The 17056-nt window shown below is 38.0% G+C and overlaps 1 protein-coding gene across 3 annotated transcripts; it reads right to left on the reverse strand.

Moving 5' to 3' along the window:
• Positions 1-1436: 1436 nt before the first annotated feature.
• LOC114516165 (metabotropic glutamate receptor 8-like) lies at positions 1437-14951 on the reverse strand. 3 transcript variants are annotated; one of them, XM_028535567.1, is made up of 4 exons: positions 14805-14951; positions 4849-4996; positions 3622-3842; positions 1437-2390 (listed from the first exon to the last, which is right to left on the reverse strand). In XM_028535567.1, the coding sequence occupies exons 2-4, from the start codon at positions 4922-4924 to the stop codon at positions 1539-1541; spliced, it is 1149 nt and encodes a 382-aa protein (XP_028391368.1). In that variant the 5' UTR covers positions 4925-4996; positions 14805-14951; the 3' UTR covers positions 1437-1538. The 3 variants fall into 3 exon arrangements, with proteins under 3 accessions (XP_028391368.1, XP_028391366.1, XP_028391367.1); XM_028535565.1 differs by having other exon boundaries at positions 14752-14951; XM_028535566.1 differs by lacking the exon at positions 14805-14951 and adding an exon at positions 8955-9094.
• Positions 14952-17056: the final 2105 nt, after the last annotated feature.

Here is a 17056-nt window from a genome sequence, read left to right on the forward strand (position 1 = left end):
AATTTTCAAAGCCAAAGAAAATTGCCAACCTGGAAAACCTGCTCGTGCAAATGGGGCTTATTAACAAGAGGTCGTTTCAGCTCCCTGTTCGCCTATGTTCACCTTTTGCACCCTCGTCATACTCTTGTTCAACTCATCACCCCGTTTTGTATGCATGGTATCCAGGGTAGAATCTTTGTTACAAGTTGTCGTCACGACAGCCGCCTGCGAGACGGTGTTGTTTGTCACTGCGAGCTGGTCCGAGGTGTCCAACAAACTGGTACCAAGCAATATGTGACAAATTTTCGGGCCAAACAACCCAATTAAGGTAATCCAACCGATTAAGACCACGGCGCTGCTTTCCCAGATGACCCGATGAAGACCATCCCCAGAACTGAGATAAGATGGAAAGAATATTATCCACACAAAACAAGTGAAGTACATTGTGAAGCCAATGTATTTTGCCTCGTTGAAATTTCTCGGGAACTTGCGTGTTTTGAAAGCCATCACTGTACACAGGACCATAAGGAACATGTTGTAAGATAACAGTGTCGCAAAGACATCCTTTTCCATCGAACATTCCGTGAACAAGGATTTCCCGCTGTGCATTTCGCGGTCAACAGGCTCCGGCGGTGTGGGGAAGAACGATATAAGCGAGAATAGTATCTGGATGGTTATCAGGCCAACTGCAATAAGGACCTGGGATGCAGGACTGATCAATATGGGCTTACCGGCCGACTTTCGCGCACTTTTAAAGATCCGGTAAATGCGAAGGATTTTCATGAAAAGCGGCGCGTAACAAGACGCCAACGCGACGCCGAGGACTATTGGTCGACATATGCACAACGAGGGTGTGGGTTTCGCCACCAACAACCAGGGGAAGATAAAGAGGAGGGCCAGACCCATGAGTATAATACCAGAGAGTTCACGACTGGAGGCCTTTATCAATGGGACGCTGCTATTTCGGAAGAATATCACGGTTGTTATAATGACGAACACCAAGCCGACCATCGAGACGGTTAGCATGGCTTGTGACGAACCCCTGGAGAACGCGCTCAGCGACGGAAGTGCTTCACAGCCAGTTTGGTTTATGTTGGGCACCGTGCCAAACGGGCATGGGGAACACGTATTGTTTTGGACAAAGTCACGCGGGTGACACTCCTCGCACGTCCAGCAACAATGTATATCGTGGTTACCTCTCTTATGACGGTAATACCCATTCATGCAATCATCACTACACGTGGAATCAGGGGGGTCGCTTCCGTTCGTGGGCCAACTTAACTGCGACGAATTCAACTGAAGGTGTCCATTCCAAATCCCCACAGGTCTGTACCTGTAGTGCCCGTTTCGTTTCTGAAAGCTGTAAATCGTGTAACCGCTGAGAATTTCCTGATTTCTATCAAAAGTGAGATTTTCTCCAGTTCCCTGATCGTCGAAAGTCACATTTTTCAAGTACTCAAGCAGAGTAGGGCGATCAATACTCAGTTGCCTGCAATTATTAAGATAGCAGTAGTCATTGACGTAATTATGCAGCGCATGCGCCATCGCGTAAACGGAGTTCACGACCGGTCGGACTGGGGCAAACTCGATTGGACTGGACTCCAAACTTTCGTTGCCCTGGCAGTATTTACCAAAGTCTGAAAGTGAATTCGAACCTTGCAGGTTGCAATGAAAATAAGATTCCCAGTACTGTTGGTTGTTAGCCACGAGTTATTTCTATTCTTCGCGTCGTTGACATTCAAGTTTCTGAAATACTCCTCGAATCCATCCACAGGTTTATTTAGAGCAGTCAATGTAATGGCGCCTTCGGCCAAACGCTCGAAATTTTCGACGGCATTCAAGTTATTTCCCCATCCGTCACTTCCGATCCAATAGAACCGTTTCGTGATGTTATTCCGGTGGAGCGCTTTCAGGATCAAACGCGTGTCGCGAATTGCCGTGTACATCACGATAGCGCGTGCTCGGGATACAGCGTCAAGCTTTCGGGCCAACTCGTCGTACTCTTTATCGGTCGGGAAAGAGGAGAGCTTTAGTTTTTCCGCAACGCAAATATGCCGCCTTTTTGCGGCGGCGACAAAATTTTCGATCCCCTTGTCGCCGTACAGTCCGCCAGAGTTGATAGTGATAACGTAATTCCAGCCGAGTTTCTGAATGATTTCCGCTATCGCGATGCCTTGTCTGGAGTCAGGGGAGACGGTCCTGAAAAAGTAGCTATAAATAGTCTTGTCGCTCAGCGCCGAAGCCGTGGCGCCGTAGCTTATCTGAGGGATTTCGAACACCCGAAGGAAGTCGGCGACGACCTTGGTGAGATCACTGGAGTGCGCACCGATGACTCCAACCAGCTGTCCGCTATCCGGTGTTTCAACTAAGGTCATCGTTATTAGTTTCTTTGTCATTTTTGCTCCGATGACCTACAAATTCAAGGAAAATAAGTTTTAGTACATCCGGCAACGGATCAGGGTACAAAAATCAAGCCAGATCCTCGACAAAACTGGATCATCATTCTAGTTCACTTCATGCAACTTTGGCACCTGAATTTTGAGCAATTCTATTATTTCTACCCAAAACGCATTCGTTTTTTTGTTACTTGTAAATTAGAATTTGAATTTTGAGCCACTGAAAAAGTCAATTATATTTGATGTAGAAATCTCGAGACTTTAGTTTAAAGGGAAATGTAAAAAAAACACACACAAAGTAATTGTCCATAGTAATTTGCCGTTCTTTGCAATCTTAACTCATCATTTAAGCTTGTATATGACGTAAAAGCAAGCAGCCCGAAAATTAGCGTGTCTTATTATCAATGTTTGTCATAAAACAATCGCGCACGCTTTTCTAGGCCTACCTATGATTTCACACCGAACAGCAGTTTCAGCAGATGTGGCAAATATGAGCATGTTAATGCAGTTGTTGAGCACTACTGACCTCTCCAGCAGTATTAGAGATCACCGGCGAACATATTTATGCACAGAAACATAAGGCTTGCAATATAAGTCAAAACACTGCCATGCAACCAAATGACGAGTTTTCCTCCCTCAAAACGCACAAAAACGAACAAAAACTTGCAAATGTTATTCGAAAAAAATACACATCGAAATATTTCATCATCTTTAAAATACCCTCGGTTACTCACGATTGACTAGCTTCGTCTGCTTTGATATCGAATTCGAAACTAAATCAAATTCGAATTAGCCCGGCATGCTATCGTCATTCAATTAGCTTGCCAGTCCCTCTGATGGAATAGAATACGACTAATTTGAATGTCAAACATTACCAGCCCGAGCCTCATGGAATATTCCAATATGCCTTTGATGTTCGCCGCTTATTGTTTGGCTGAGCTTCATTTATGCGCGAATTCTTTAAGCAGTTTCACGGTAGGGTTTTGCAGAGAATTTTGTTAGCTATTAGATTTCCACCGAAGGTCGGGTTGAAACAGTATACATGGAAAAGGAATTTGATATTGTGAAAGTGTCGCATGAGATTTTCTTAAGTAAATTGTAGGAGCGGCATTATTCTACCTCTTTCAGTTATGCTGACCCAGGGAAGAAGAAGTCGGCGTGTGACGGAGTAATGGACTACCTAACCCCCCCCCCCCCGTCGGCAACTTTATCATTAATCTAATCGAATACAATTTTTCACACATACCTGACTGTAACAGCTGTCGTAGATCTTCGCACCCAAGGTAATATTCGGAAGGATACTGGTGTCATTGTTGATCTTATCGATGGCGTATATCATTGATTGAAGGAGATGATATCCCGGCATGCTCTCGAACTTCCCACACGTGTTTTCGTTATGCCCACGGAAATGAAGGGAAAACAGACCGCCCAATATCAAGTCGCCATCTTTGTTTATGTAAAACATATCTAAACATATGTTAAATGAAAGCGTGTCAAGGATTGTTTCCACAACCTGATTTCGTGTAGCCGTGGAGATAATGTAAAATAAAGATTATCTCAAAGTGCAAGAGACTGATAGCTAGCCGGTGCAGAATAGCGTCTAGCGTTCCCACCTGCATGCAGTTATACTTGCAAACTACTGTCATCAGATAGACTTTTCGTCTGTCGACAGAATATAATTGAATTAGTGCATATTTGATTATAACTTATGTTAATCGCATCAAGACGGGATATTTTTCAATGTTAATTGCTGAATGTAAAAATGAAATATGTACTGTATGAATTAAGTTGACAGAGTTTGTAATGTGCACCTGCACTTCGAACTGAAGACGGATGTTGTTTAGGGTTCAGTCGTTTGGAAGAGAATCCTTCCGCTATAGTCTATAATTATGTAGACATAAAAAGTACATTTTGAAGAAAAAAAGGTCGCTAAAATAAGTGATGTTACAAGATGTTGTAAGATGCGGAAGAGATCGCCTTTGAAAATTTCCAATTTTCGTGACTTTTGTACATTGCCAGGGCCAAAGAAGAATTAAGCCTAAGTTGTAACAAATTCCGCCGCGGAAATTTTCGGTTTTCGAAGATCTATTTCCGCATCTCGTAAAAACATTTAATCGGAACTTTACAGTTTTTCCTTGACAATAACATTGTCATTGCTTCATATTCGTTCTTTTATGTTGTGCGTATATACGGCAAAACATTTACCAAGAAAATGGCTAAGGTCAATAAAAGAAGCTGATTCGAAAGCTTACCATGCACGACGGCAAATGAAAGGGGAACTGTTTGTGCCGGGATTCGGCCAACTGGGGAAGTTGTTTGTGGGAGAATAAACGAGATAATAAACTCATTCCATTGGTGACATTAGCAATGATAACACGAAGTTATAACTACATAAGCGTAAACTTAAATTCCTAATTAACAATAGCATCTTCTGCAATTGCAGCATGATTGTTGTAATAATACTCGAACGTACCTTCATCGTCGTCATCAACGTTGGCGAAAACAATTTTAAACAAGGTCATAGAAACCAAGAGCAGGAACAACTTCATCTTTTCAAATTTCAACTAATACTGACTTTTCTGTATACGTGAATTGGATTATTGGAGAGTTTCGCTTTCGTCCTGTACAAGTACAAAACAACAATTAACACGATCGTAAGACTAGATCTCATGCATTTTGAAATATCAATGCATTCGATGCGTGGCGTCAGTTTCTATATGGCGGGTGGCAGTTGCACAGTTGTCGAAATCGAAACAATTAATATCGTCGTAAACAAAAAGTTTTGCATAAATTTTCATGTACTATGCATACTTCATGTCATGTGTCAAACAAAAGAAAAGTTGGCACTTTCACTTTAGTTAGTTTTTGTGTTGTTGTTCTATAGTAACAGCTTTTTGATAAGCAGTTCTTAACAATGCGTCCTTCAAACCCACGTTTAATATATAATCAAAAGGCATGGCCTTTAAGTGCACAACTTAAAAATACGATTGTCTCTGGAGACCACTTGAAGTGTTGAAAATTTTCCTCTTTCGCACTATTTCCTTGCATGAGTGAGATGGGATTCATAAATCACTGATCTTTGTGAGGGCTGTTCACAGTTCACTGATCCCAATAAACAGACATTAAACGGAGCGTTAAATGACTTTGGCGTATTGAGATGAGCATATAAAACATGCTCTTGGCAGCCAGTGGTGCAGTCATCTAGACAATGGCACTTACTTGTTTTTTTTTATAAAGACATATTTCAATACTCATGCACACTTCGTTGAATCCGTTGGTATAACCGCGCAGACTCATGCATGTATAATTTTACTAACCATGCCGGGAGGGGATTGCTTCAAGAAGAAAGACAAAATGTGTTGTTTATGATTGCTATAATGCATTAAAGTTCTTAGGCGCCGTTTACACTATAACGGATTGAAAGGCTGTAGAAAATTTTAATAAGTTTTACTGTCAGTGATCGAAATAAATATTATTACCAAATCTATCAAACTAATCAAGCTATTGCTGCTAACCATGCATTGCCCTTTCAACGCGAACGAAGATATCATGACAAGCGAATCCTGTATAGCTAATGCATGAAAACGGGATCTTATATTAAGCCTGCGTTTACACGACAGGCCTAGACCTGGCCTGGAACAGGTCTAGGAAAAGTCTAGGTAGTATGTGCAACGTTCACCCTTTCTTCTTTGTTGATAATATCTGATAGCCAAAGTATATAATTGACATGCAACGCCGAGGTAATACTATATGGATCCTATACAAATCATACTATTAAGTTAAAAATTTCTCAGGACTGGGTAAAACCTGTTCACAATATCAAAATAGTGCTCCAGGTAAGGTCGAGTCTACCTTTTACCGTCGGCCCGGATTTTGTGGCCTAGACCAGGGCTGGACCTAGTCTAGGCCGGATAAACAACGTTTACGTCTAGGCCTAGGCCAGGTCAAAGCACGTAGTGTAAACGCGGTTTTAGATTCAACTAAGTTTGTTCTCCCAGGAAAAACCTTCACCCTAAACAAATAAGCTGTTAATTAAACTCCCCCATAAAAGAAAAATAATCAATATCAAAATGCTAAGCCTGTACGTGATTAAGGTTAAATTTTACTCCGCTGTTTTCGTTTATATTTGGTTTATGTATGGACTTTGCAAAATAAGGCTTCTATTGATCCAGAAAATATTTAGCTATTAAAAATGTTCAAAAACATGTTCATGCGATGAAAAAAATTGATGTAAAATTTTGTTTACCTAGCGTTAAGGTAACCGGCTTTTAAACAACTGGCCCCTGAATAATATCGGATTTCCCGAGGGATTTTCTGAGATAATCGACTCTGAATTGGCTATATTTTGCAGGTGTCTGATGTTCTGTGAATTAGATTAGATTAAAAGATTATAATAATTATAAAAATTATATAGATGTATATATGCATAAAGATGTCGAGGGTTTTATTCATAGAATGTGAGGGCGAAGCTAAACTTTCCTGTCAAACCAAAACAGAGGGTGTCTGTACGTGTTAATCGCAGGTTCATGTAATCAGCGGCGATAAACGCCAACAATGATATCACACATGGATGTACGCAAATATAGTCTACTGATCCTACCGGCGACAACCTGCGACCAGTGTTAGATCTGGTTTCCATGCATTTAATCGTAATTGTCGTGAACAACTTATGTTACCGATGATAAATAGTCCGGATGTAAACTTGTCTTTATTTCTGTATTCGAATTGGTCATTTTTGGCTGCACACGCATATATTTAACAGTTATTCTGCGAACTCGAGTCGTATTCGTTGCCTATCGGGCATATACGACGAGAGTGAGCAGAATAACTGTTTTATTATATACACAAACCTTGTCGCCCTTTCGGTGCATTTTGGTGTGCTATTATATCAACTAAAGCTTGGATTTCTATTTCACTCATCTCCCCAAATCTTTCAGCCATTTTGTTTACTTTCTCTACTAGGCAGATATGAGCTAATATCTGTCTAGTAGCCAACCAATGAAATTGCAGCATACCCATATCTGGCGCTTGTGTATATAATAAAGAAATATATTCTATCACATCTGCCACATTGACGTTTTCACGACACTCACGACTAAATGGAAACCAGGCATTAGGCGCGACGTTTATATTCGCAATTTTTGCTGATTTTTTTTTCCTTTTGATATAGATGTAAACAATTAAGCTAATAATTATGAAAGCGGTGCTTGCATATTCCCCTTTAATTTATGAAACATCCTTAGCTAGTTAGCTCATCCGCAAATTTGCATTCAAAGGAGAAGTCGTATAACGAAGATTACAAGCCAATATAATTAGTATAGGCCATGTTACTTATAGGTTCTCAAAAGCATACGATAGTGCTAGCTTTTGCCATTTCATGGTAGATGACAATTTCTGTAGCTATATTGCTAAAGCTATATGGTGATTTTAGGCTTAAAATTGATCGCTTCGGCATGCCCGATGCCCCCCTCCTGCGAAGAAATCGAAATCAGTGGCTCATGATACTCGTTCTGTGCGATACAGATATGAAAGCATTTTGCTTTCTTGTTGACTTTTCATTTTCTAAACATTAAATATCATACATTTTAAGCATGCATGTCTATTTTCTTCCCATTCTGCATGTGGTATATACATTATATATAAACTTGAATAAACTGTCCGATGAAAAAATCATTTTACAAATGCAAAGAATACCAAGTCCAAGGTTTGAGTTTTTGTTTGTTATCTTAAAGTTAATCCTTAATTCCGAATTTGGCTTTTCTCAAGCACACAAGTCATTAATCAACATTTAAACTATAAGTGAAATACGCCGCGTGATATTCTGCACGACCAATCATGCAGTATATATATAACGATGAAATGGAAATCTATACTTTGTGTTGTATTTCACCGGCATTTTTCAAGCGATGTTTAAAACCAATGTTGGAAAATTCTCTCGACATTCTCACAACACAAGGCATCGGCGAGCAGTGACAATGCATGGACGACAGGTTGCCGAAGGTCGCGATATACGCGAAACACAAAAAGCGCGCGAACTAAGCAGTGACGATATTGGCCACTGGCAATATTATAGTCTGTAGCTTATGCTTTGCCGCCGCGGTAATGAATATTGTAATGAAAAAGCCGTAGCGAATATCCTAATATAGGAATATTGTAATCTATACAGAGATAACATCGAACAATTCACTTTCGATAACTCTCATGGTGCAGATGCGCTTGCACATGCTGTGTTGCATGCAACTCAAAACTAAGGAAAAACAAATGAACGGATATATATTTAACAACATGCATCTTAGCATATAAACATGCTTTAGAAACCCTTAGTCGTTACGTGAACGTGATTTAAAAAAAAAAATAAAAACTCGTAATAGTCGTATATTTTAATTAAATAGTCTTGTGCTGATTTTTACCTGCATGCCACAAATGCTAAATAAATTATAAATAAAAAACCCCAGTCGCTATACATATAGTGCTGAAATGTCTCCTTAATTTTCTATTCTGCATTTGAACCAACATGAAATACTATGTACACTAACATTTAATATCATCAAACCACAGAAAATATACAAATGTACTTACTTTTTTAATGAAAGTTCGGCTTATGTATAACTATATAGTACACAGCTACATTGTTTCTTCACAACTGAGCAGCGAAAGGAAACGAATTTAGGCCAATGTGGGCCATTTCAATTTACCTTTAAATTTTAAGCAAATTGAACAGATCAAATTCGGAAAAATGCTGCACGTTGTAGGACGTTCATAAGCGCTTATGTTTGTTTAATATAACTCAGTTTTAATTGTGATTGCTTCCGAAAGAACGTTGTCCAATCGCGTTGCCTTATTCGGCAGCTGCGTTTTCTTTCGTCAAACTGAAAGTGTCATGGATGGATCCATGGAGCAATCAACCCACAATTATGTAAACCGATGATGCTTACATATACCCACTTTGAGTCAATGTTGTTTATTTTGAAAAATGGTATAGATAGACAATACACTTTGGGCTACAAAAAGATCTAAAGTGCCAATAGAAATGTAGGCATGTATATATAATATACGCTGAACAAAACCTCAATATATTTATACATGCACGTTTATATAGTCACATTTACTTGATTATCAGACGAGACGTTAGAGGCTATAATCATATACCTGAGACCGCCCTTCGGGGAATTATAATGAAATCATTATTTAAATATATGTTATCACATGTGCATGCAGGCGTATTTTATAAACTTAGCGAGCGATTATATAGTCTTGTAGCCTTAAGCCATTTCGGCCACAAAGAATTTGTGATATGTAAAAACGGATAAGCAGAATCTCGATAAGGCCGTTGATTTTAGCTATCTTAATGCGATTGCAGTACAAATCAGTTGTAAATGCATGCATGCCAATTCCGCAATTCGTTTAACAATAAAATTTTGGCCAGTCAACTCGAGTGTTGAAATATTGAGCAATACGATATACATAGAAAGCCGAGAAAATCATATAGGTGTATAGACCATACGCTAAAGCAAGTGTTTGTAATGATAAAAATTAAAAATTAAAAATGGAATTTTGAAAAGAAGCTCAAAAAATTTAATCCAAATTGAAATGGAAGTTTTAATTGAAAATTTCAACGCATTTTTGACTCCACGCGTGTGTGTTATTACTCATTTGCTATGATAGTGTCAAAGTGATATGAGAACAGCAGTTTGCTATATGATTAAAATCCTCAATTATATTAACTATGATTTATTATATAGTCTGAGGTATTTCAGGTCAGGGGACAGAGATATTTGAGAAAAAATAAACAAATTGTCTGATTTACAAACGAAGCTTCATATGAATAATGCTATAAATTAGCGAATTTTCGCGGAGCCATTCGTTTGCGATATCACTTGTATTCATTATATTGACAGGACTCGACGAAAATATTAATATGGACGTGTTAATGAATTTTTAACACAAGGACAGATATATCCAATATATGCGTTATTGAGATTTTTCAGTTTATTACATGCACTAAACTAATTATATATATATATATAATATATATATATATATACAGAGTAATATATTGATCAGAGAGGTGTTATAATGATTTTCAAAAACTTGCAAGCCAACCGATTTATCAGCAGGCACGAGTCTAAATATTTCCTATCAAATATTGATCTCTTTCCCTTATAAAATGATAGAAAAATTATCCACATGAAATGCATTCGAAAGACGCAATTTGTATTACCTAAGTAATCTGGCATGTCTGTTTAACTCAGCCCTGAGTCCAACACGTTTAACTGGCACGTACATTTCAAGCTGAGCTTCCTAAAAAACTCTGCAAAGACTCGTTTTAAATGAGGTGCCCGCCTTATAACTTACTATTAATAGCATCTCTCGATCTACATCATGCTTTCTTACTCGTTTTTCTTGCAAAGTTAATCCTGGTTGGATCGACTTAACCCACAAAAAAGCTTCAACTTGAACTCTCTCTCTACCAGTTGTATCATCGAAGGTTTGCTCTCATATTATTGCACCAGACATGCACTGAAAGACAAACGCCATCTCGGCCAAACGCAATCACGAATTTCCTTCGCTCATTTACAGCAGTTGGGGAGAAGTATATATTATGACAGCTTGATAGCTAGAGTTCCTGTAAGTGCCAGATAAACGTGCTCGTGATAGGTTTGAGATGTTTACAAATTGACGGGTATTCTTGGGTTTCAGGTGACGTCATAATTCCAGTGGGGGTCAACTCGAAATCGAGACACAGTAAATTGGAGTGAGTTCATTGTTCACTCTATGTGTTGGCTTTGTGCTTCGTAGTGAATATACGCAATCTTGTATTATTTGCTCACTCCTGTACAGCATAAGGGTCGAAGCAATGAAGGTTGTCTCCCATTCAAATCACTAGGAAAACAATACGTGAAACCCACCAATTCCACTAAAATAGCCTACGCTTATATGTATGCACTTGTTTATGATTTTACCTTTGATTATGATATGTAATTGTGTACAGTAGGAAAAGACAATATATATAGGCCGGCATGTTTACATGCACTTGCAGCAACGGGAGCGATTTTCTTTTTTTTGTACAAATGTAAACTGAAAGGGAATAGTCGTGAATGCATTTGTTCACATCATTTTAATAATAAGGTCTGTTCACACAATTCACTTCTGATGGATGTTTTATAGTCTTCTGACTTGCAATGTATATAGGCAGCAAATCTGACTTGCAATGTATGAAGGCCAGCGCAGTCTGCTTTATCGGTAACACACAACATTACATACGTCAGAAGTGAATTGGATCCAACAAAATTGGATCGTGTGAAAAGACACTTAAACGAAGAATATCGCAGCAAAAATAACAAGTGTCCACAAGCCTTGACAATAGCGAAAAAGTAAATCATCGACGGAGTAAAATCATCAGGATCTCGCTCATCTTTAGTGTGTGTTGTATCAAACTGATCAATCCCTTGGTTATAAGAGATAAAATCGCAATTCTAAAATCACATCGGTCAGTTTCATGCTCCACGACAGGTCACGACTAGTCACGACGGAGACAATCATGATTTGGGGGGGTCACGTGATAATGACAATTCTATTGTAGTTACCTACCGAACTCAGAAATTTATTCATTATTTTTATCTTAGTATATTAAGATATTGCTCTATGAATCATCAAATGCAAGTAAAGGAGAAGACATTGTCCTCTCAAAATATATTGTTTAAAAACAATCACAAACACAGATATTTGCCCGTGTGGAAGTTGAGGAGAATATACAGAGAGCCACTCAGCGTTAAATCAACCTCCTAGAGAAACAACCCTGCACAATGATGGGTTACAAACACAATATATGCTTGGGGACACACATTTGAAAGGTTCCAATTTGAATGGCCCTACTTTATGTTCTTTATACTGGGTCCGATTATCCCCTTGTATTGCGCTAGATGGTGCGTGTTATAAAGTAAACCGCTGTAGCACTGCGGCCCCGAAGCAGAGACAGGAAGTGAGAGTCACGCGCTTGAGAAAAACTGTCAACAACCTTAAGTATTTGCATACAATACGACTTTAGCTGTTAGCGTCACTGATTAGCGTACAATCAGTTCTATTATTATCTTCCTAGGAAAAACAGGATTCAGCCTTGGTGGCAACTTGGAGACTAAAATTAGTAAGATCAAAACATCATTCATTCCCGATACCGGATTCGGAAAACAATCTTAAGAATTTGCATACAATACAACATTAGGATCACTGATTAGCGTACAATCAGTTCTATTATTAATTCTCTTTCTGTGAGGAACAGAATCTAGCCTTTGGGGAAACTAAAATTAGACATCAGATAAAGATGAAAACATCATTCTTTCCAGATACCGGATTCGGAAAGCACCCTTGAAAAAGTTTGAATACAATACGACTTAAGTATCACTGATTAGCGTTAAATAAGGCCTATTGTTAATTATCTTCCTATTGGAAAAACATGCAGGTTTAGCCCAGGTAGCAACTTCAAGCCTAAAATTAGTAAGATTGCCAAGATGATACCGAATTCGTATGTGCAAGTCTTTCACTAATAGATTTCTAGAAGTCTTTTTAATATATTTCTATAGAAGAAACAGAAGATATATAATGATACTACTCGAAATATAAACTAGACATGCATAACAAACAACTCCCATATATATTTCCAAAATTTGGTGCTAAAATCCTTCAATTTTTATAATAGACCATTAATTAGGCATGTTTATTAATTAAACATATGCGCAATACTTAAGTTGACATTAAATTTACTTACATTGAAAATAAATGCACAAACACTTCCCAAAGATATATATATCAGGTTTATCCAATCATTATCCTGTTATGAACATTCATATAAAGTTTTAGGTTTTGAAATGAAACAATTAATTTGTACTAATAAACTTCAAAGACATCGCGAAATTGCTGCAGTATCGCTTGAAGTTTTCATTGGAATATCAAATGACACGATGTGTACACAAAAGTCACTGCTCCCGGTAAGGGGCGACAGTGAAATATTGGCATTTATGTCAATACCTTTTAATTCAACTTAACTCTCACTGCTTGCTCACATAAGAGTAAAGACAGAACCGAAGATCACTAAAGTAAACTGCCTTTGTTTACACGAGTCATTCATATTGTTTTGATAGAAATGCTAGTTCTGCTACAACAACTAAAGGAGGAAACATGCAGTTGAACCCAAAAAAATCCCACTAACTCACTAAGTTTCGTGGAAATAAACTGTTAGTAATCTCTCAGACGCAGCACCTGAATCAGTATAAAGAATGTACAGATTTCCACTCATGTCGGAGCCTTTCAAGTTAGCGTTCTCACGCTCACGCGTAAATCGCATTGCGCATCATCGTTCGTCTTCACTCTGGCCAGTAAATCACATATTGTTAAACTGAACAAACACGCTGAATTGGCTGATCTAATCATCTAAAAAACTGCACGAACAGTCCTTATTATAGCATGTTGTTGCATTTATATTATACTGTGACATACTAAAACTGAATTAGCCATCTCGAGGTTGCGGACGGCAACCTAAAACAAAGTCAAAGAGGGCGAAAACAAACAAACTTCGCACGAATGAATGTATTAAGTATATTTCAAACAAACTTTTAGTTCTCTGTTAGTTCTATCAATTATTTAATCAAATACTATTTGACGTGGTGAAAATCGCGACTATATATCCTGTTAGGAAAAACCTGCTTTAGTAAATTGCCATACGTTGGTAATTAATTCCTTGATACACTGAACAAAATTGGGCATGTGTTCATGGTTTAACGCTTGCTGATGGTACGCTAAACAATATAGCCGTCTAGATGTTCAGCAATTAGTCTAGACTGAACTCTTATATCTAAGAGATATACACAACGATATCAGACGTTTATCCATACAGACGCACATATGGCATTATAGTACTCCTATACTCATATACTCGGTTGTCACCAACAACTAAGATGACTTCACTTTCCCAATAATCCCACAAGCTTGCACAAATGTAGCCTGCATGCGATTCTATGCAACAGCTATATGATTGTAGCTAAGTTCCGAATATATGGATACGACATATTTTGCTGCCCAAAATCTCAAAAATCACTGGCCAGTCGTTTAACTCGTTTTAACTTTTAAACAAATATCATGGCGGCAACTTGATGCAAACTTCAACAATATTTCGTAATTTAATCAAACATCGACAAAACTTTGAAAAAAAGAGGTCAATTTGCAAACCAAAACGATCTTGAATGATTCAGCTTTACTGATTGGTAATTGAAGCAAAAAAATAACCGTAAGAACTGAAATCCGCGCAGTTTATTGTTCGTTTTTTCAAGCGGTGTTTCATTTTGACAAACGCAAGCCAATATTATATAATATGACACTATACCTTTGTTGTTTTGAAAAGCGCAAAATTTTCGCTAGTATTGTGAGTCAAACTACCTTTAACGATCGTCACCACGGGTAGCGTACGATTTTCCAACAATTCTCAGGCATCTTTAATCTTCTTTTAAGGACCAAATCGACATAAAACTCGACCGAATTTGACGCGAGCCACGGCTCTGCGGTTGAAATTTGTTTTGAGAGGACGCAAATATTATCTTTCTGAACCTGGTGAACAAATACGGAAAAGGCTCTTATATGGCTTCTGACAGGAGGTGGAATATTTGAATATGATTATGAGAAAAAGTCGCTCACTCAAACAGCCTAAAAGAGGTTTGCCAAAGAAGCAATACTGGTTAATAAGAAGAGGTAAAACTCACGAACTTTCCCGCCTACTGTCATCCATTATACGCTAATCTAACACAGTCACAGTATATTTTGCACTCCCTCAAGCAGGTTTGATTTTGATAATCCGAGAGTCAGTCATCATACGGCCGAGTATACATACACTCAGTATATCCAATTATTTCTCCTGCGAACTCTTAGCCCTTTCATTAACCCACCGAACAATGATTCTTTCAACACAAGAATTGTTTTGATATTATTGATTTGAGCATATAAGGAGATCAATTTTTGTCAAATTTTCGAAAATCTTTGTTAGAGTTTCTTTCTCCGGCGACAGAATTGGTAGAAAATATAATAGAGAGTAGAGACTATATATTAATGAAATCTTGTGAAAATGATTTTACTGCCTGGTGTTATTCATCAATTCTTAGCAATATTGAGGTCGTGGCATGTGAGATTGGCTCGACTCTAAAAGACAATAGGATGCTTAAGTAGCCCGCGTGATCACGAGTTGTCGAGGTTATTACAGTCGAGAAATATTTTGATTAAAGGTAGAGGTAACAATAGCAGGTCGATTTTGCCAAAACGAAAAACTATTGGCATTACAATTATGAGAAGTTTCAGTCATTTTGCTGCAAAATATGGTCTTCCAATTTTTGTTTAAGCCAAGGTTTTAGATAAGCTGCAAATTTTTTTCAATAGATGCCCCGGATATTTACGTCACAACATCGTTTTCAATTTAGAGCCACCTTAAATGAAATATTTTTTCACTGAAGTCTACTCTCACGAGCCACGTGTTAGGATGCAAAACTTCCTTCTGAAGCTGTGATTGGTTTTTTAAACAACTTTCTATAAAACTCACATGAATTATTATCATAGCGATTCACATACGAGTCAGACCCATGATCACTATAACCTTGTGAATATAGGTTTATTTTCTGTATGTAGATTGATATGCTACGGTGTTTAAACACATAATTTTATTAATTTTAATTTTAAGTTTAAGTCAGGTAAATAAATTGCAATCCTGCGCGAGCGAGAGTTTCACAGTCTTTCAACTCGACACACCGGACTTTCAGTCGTGTTGGTTTTTGGACCAGGAACTGGTCCCCACACGCGGCTAATCTTGTTGTTGTTGTTGTTGTTGTTGTTGTTGTTGTTGTTGTTGTTAGGGGGTGACGCTCTTTAAAAAAGCCTAAGGCTCCGTCAATTCGCATCAGATCGCAATTAAACTTCGTACAACTATCCTTAGCGATACTCCCCATCGATTGACGGAGTTATAATTTTGATTTTTTTTATTTTAAAGAAATTTAGAAGCAACTCATTTAAAGAAATTTAGAAGCAACTCAAATTGTAGCGTAGTAATCCGTATAGATTATATTCAATATTAGTATGCATAACTGAAGCAAGTTCAAATAGCTAAGGCTCCGTCATTTCGCACCAGATCGTGATAAAACTTCACACAACTATCTTAAACGTTATTCTCTATCGACTTACGGAGTTAAATTGTTTGTGCTTATATTCTTCAGAAGATTTGCAAGCCATGTCAGATTGTGGGGGAAGGCAAATTTTAATATTATTAATATTCATATACTATGAGTTCAAGCCAGAAGGTCGTGTATTTCCTTTGTTTTGTACACAATATATATTCATGACTGTGGGACCATTGCGTTAAATGCGTTTCTCTCTAGGGCATTACTTATTTTTTATTTATTTGTTTAGGCTTTGCCCAGCACACATATACACTGTACATAAAAAACGACTATAATGACAGTGGCACGATGCACGCAACGCTAGCTTCTCGCCAGCTACAGTGGCATAGATTAGGACATAGATGTGCAACTCGGACATTTTAAGTGTCTTTGTTTGAAAGCAGATGAGAAAATGTAGAAAAGCGATAATTTTAACATAACCGTTCGTACGATTGCCTAGGTTCATAGATATTTGAAATTTCATCCTGGAGAGAA

Source organism: Dendronephthya gigantea, unplaced genomic scaffold (assembly GCF_004324835.1).
Source record: "Dendronephthya gigantea isolate DGI-Jeju-01 unplaced genomic scaffold, DenGig_1.0 000005F, whole genome shotgun sequence".
In the NCBI taxonomy this organism is placed as follows: domain Eukaryota; kingdom Metazoa; phylum Cnidaria; class Anthozoa; order Malacalcyonacea; family Nephtheidae; genus Dendronephthya; species Dendronephthya gigantea.

Coding starts and splice junctions, on each gene's coding strand:
- LOC114516165 (XM_028535567.1), bottom strand. CDS start 4,924: ATGAAGTTGTTCCTGCTCTTGGTTTCTATGACCTTGTTTAAAATTGTT. Junction 3,843..4,848: donor CGTTGATGACGACGATGAAG/GTACGTTCGAGT, acceptor ACATATGTTTAG/ATATGTTTTACATAAACAAA. Junction 2,391..3,621: donor ACGACAGCTGTTACAGTCAG/GTATGTGTGAAA, acceptor TTGAATTTGTAG/GTCATCGGAGCAAAAATGAC.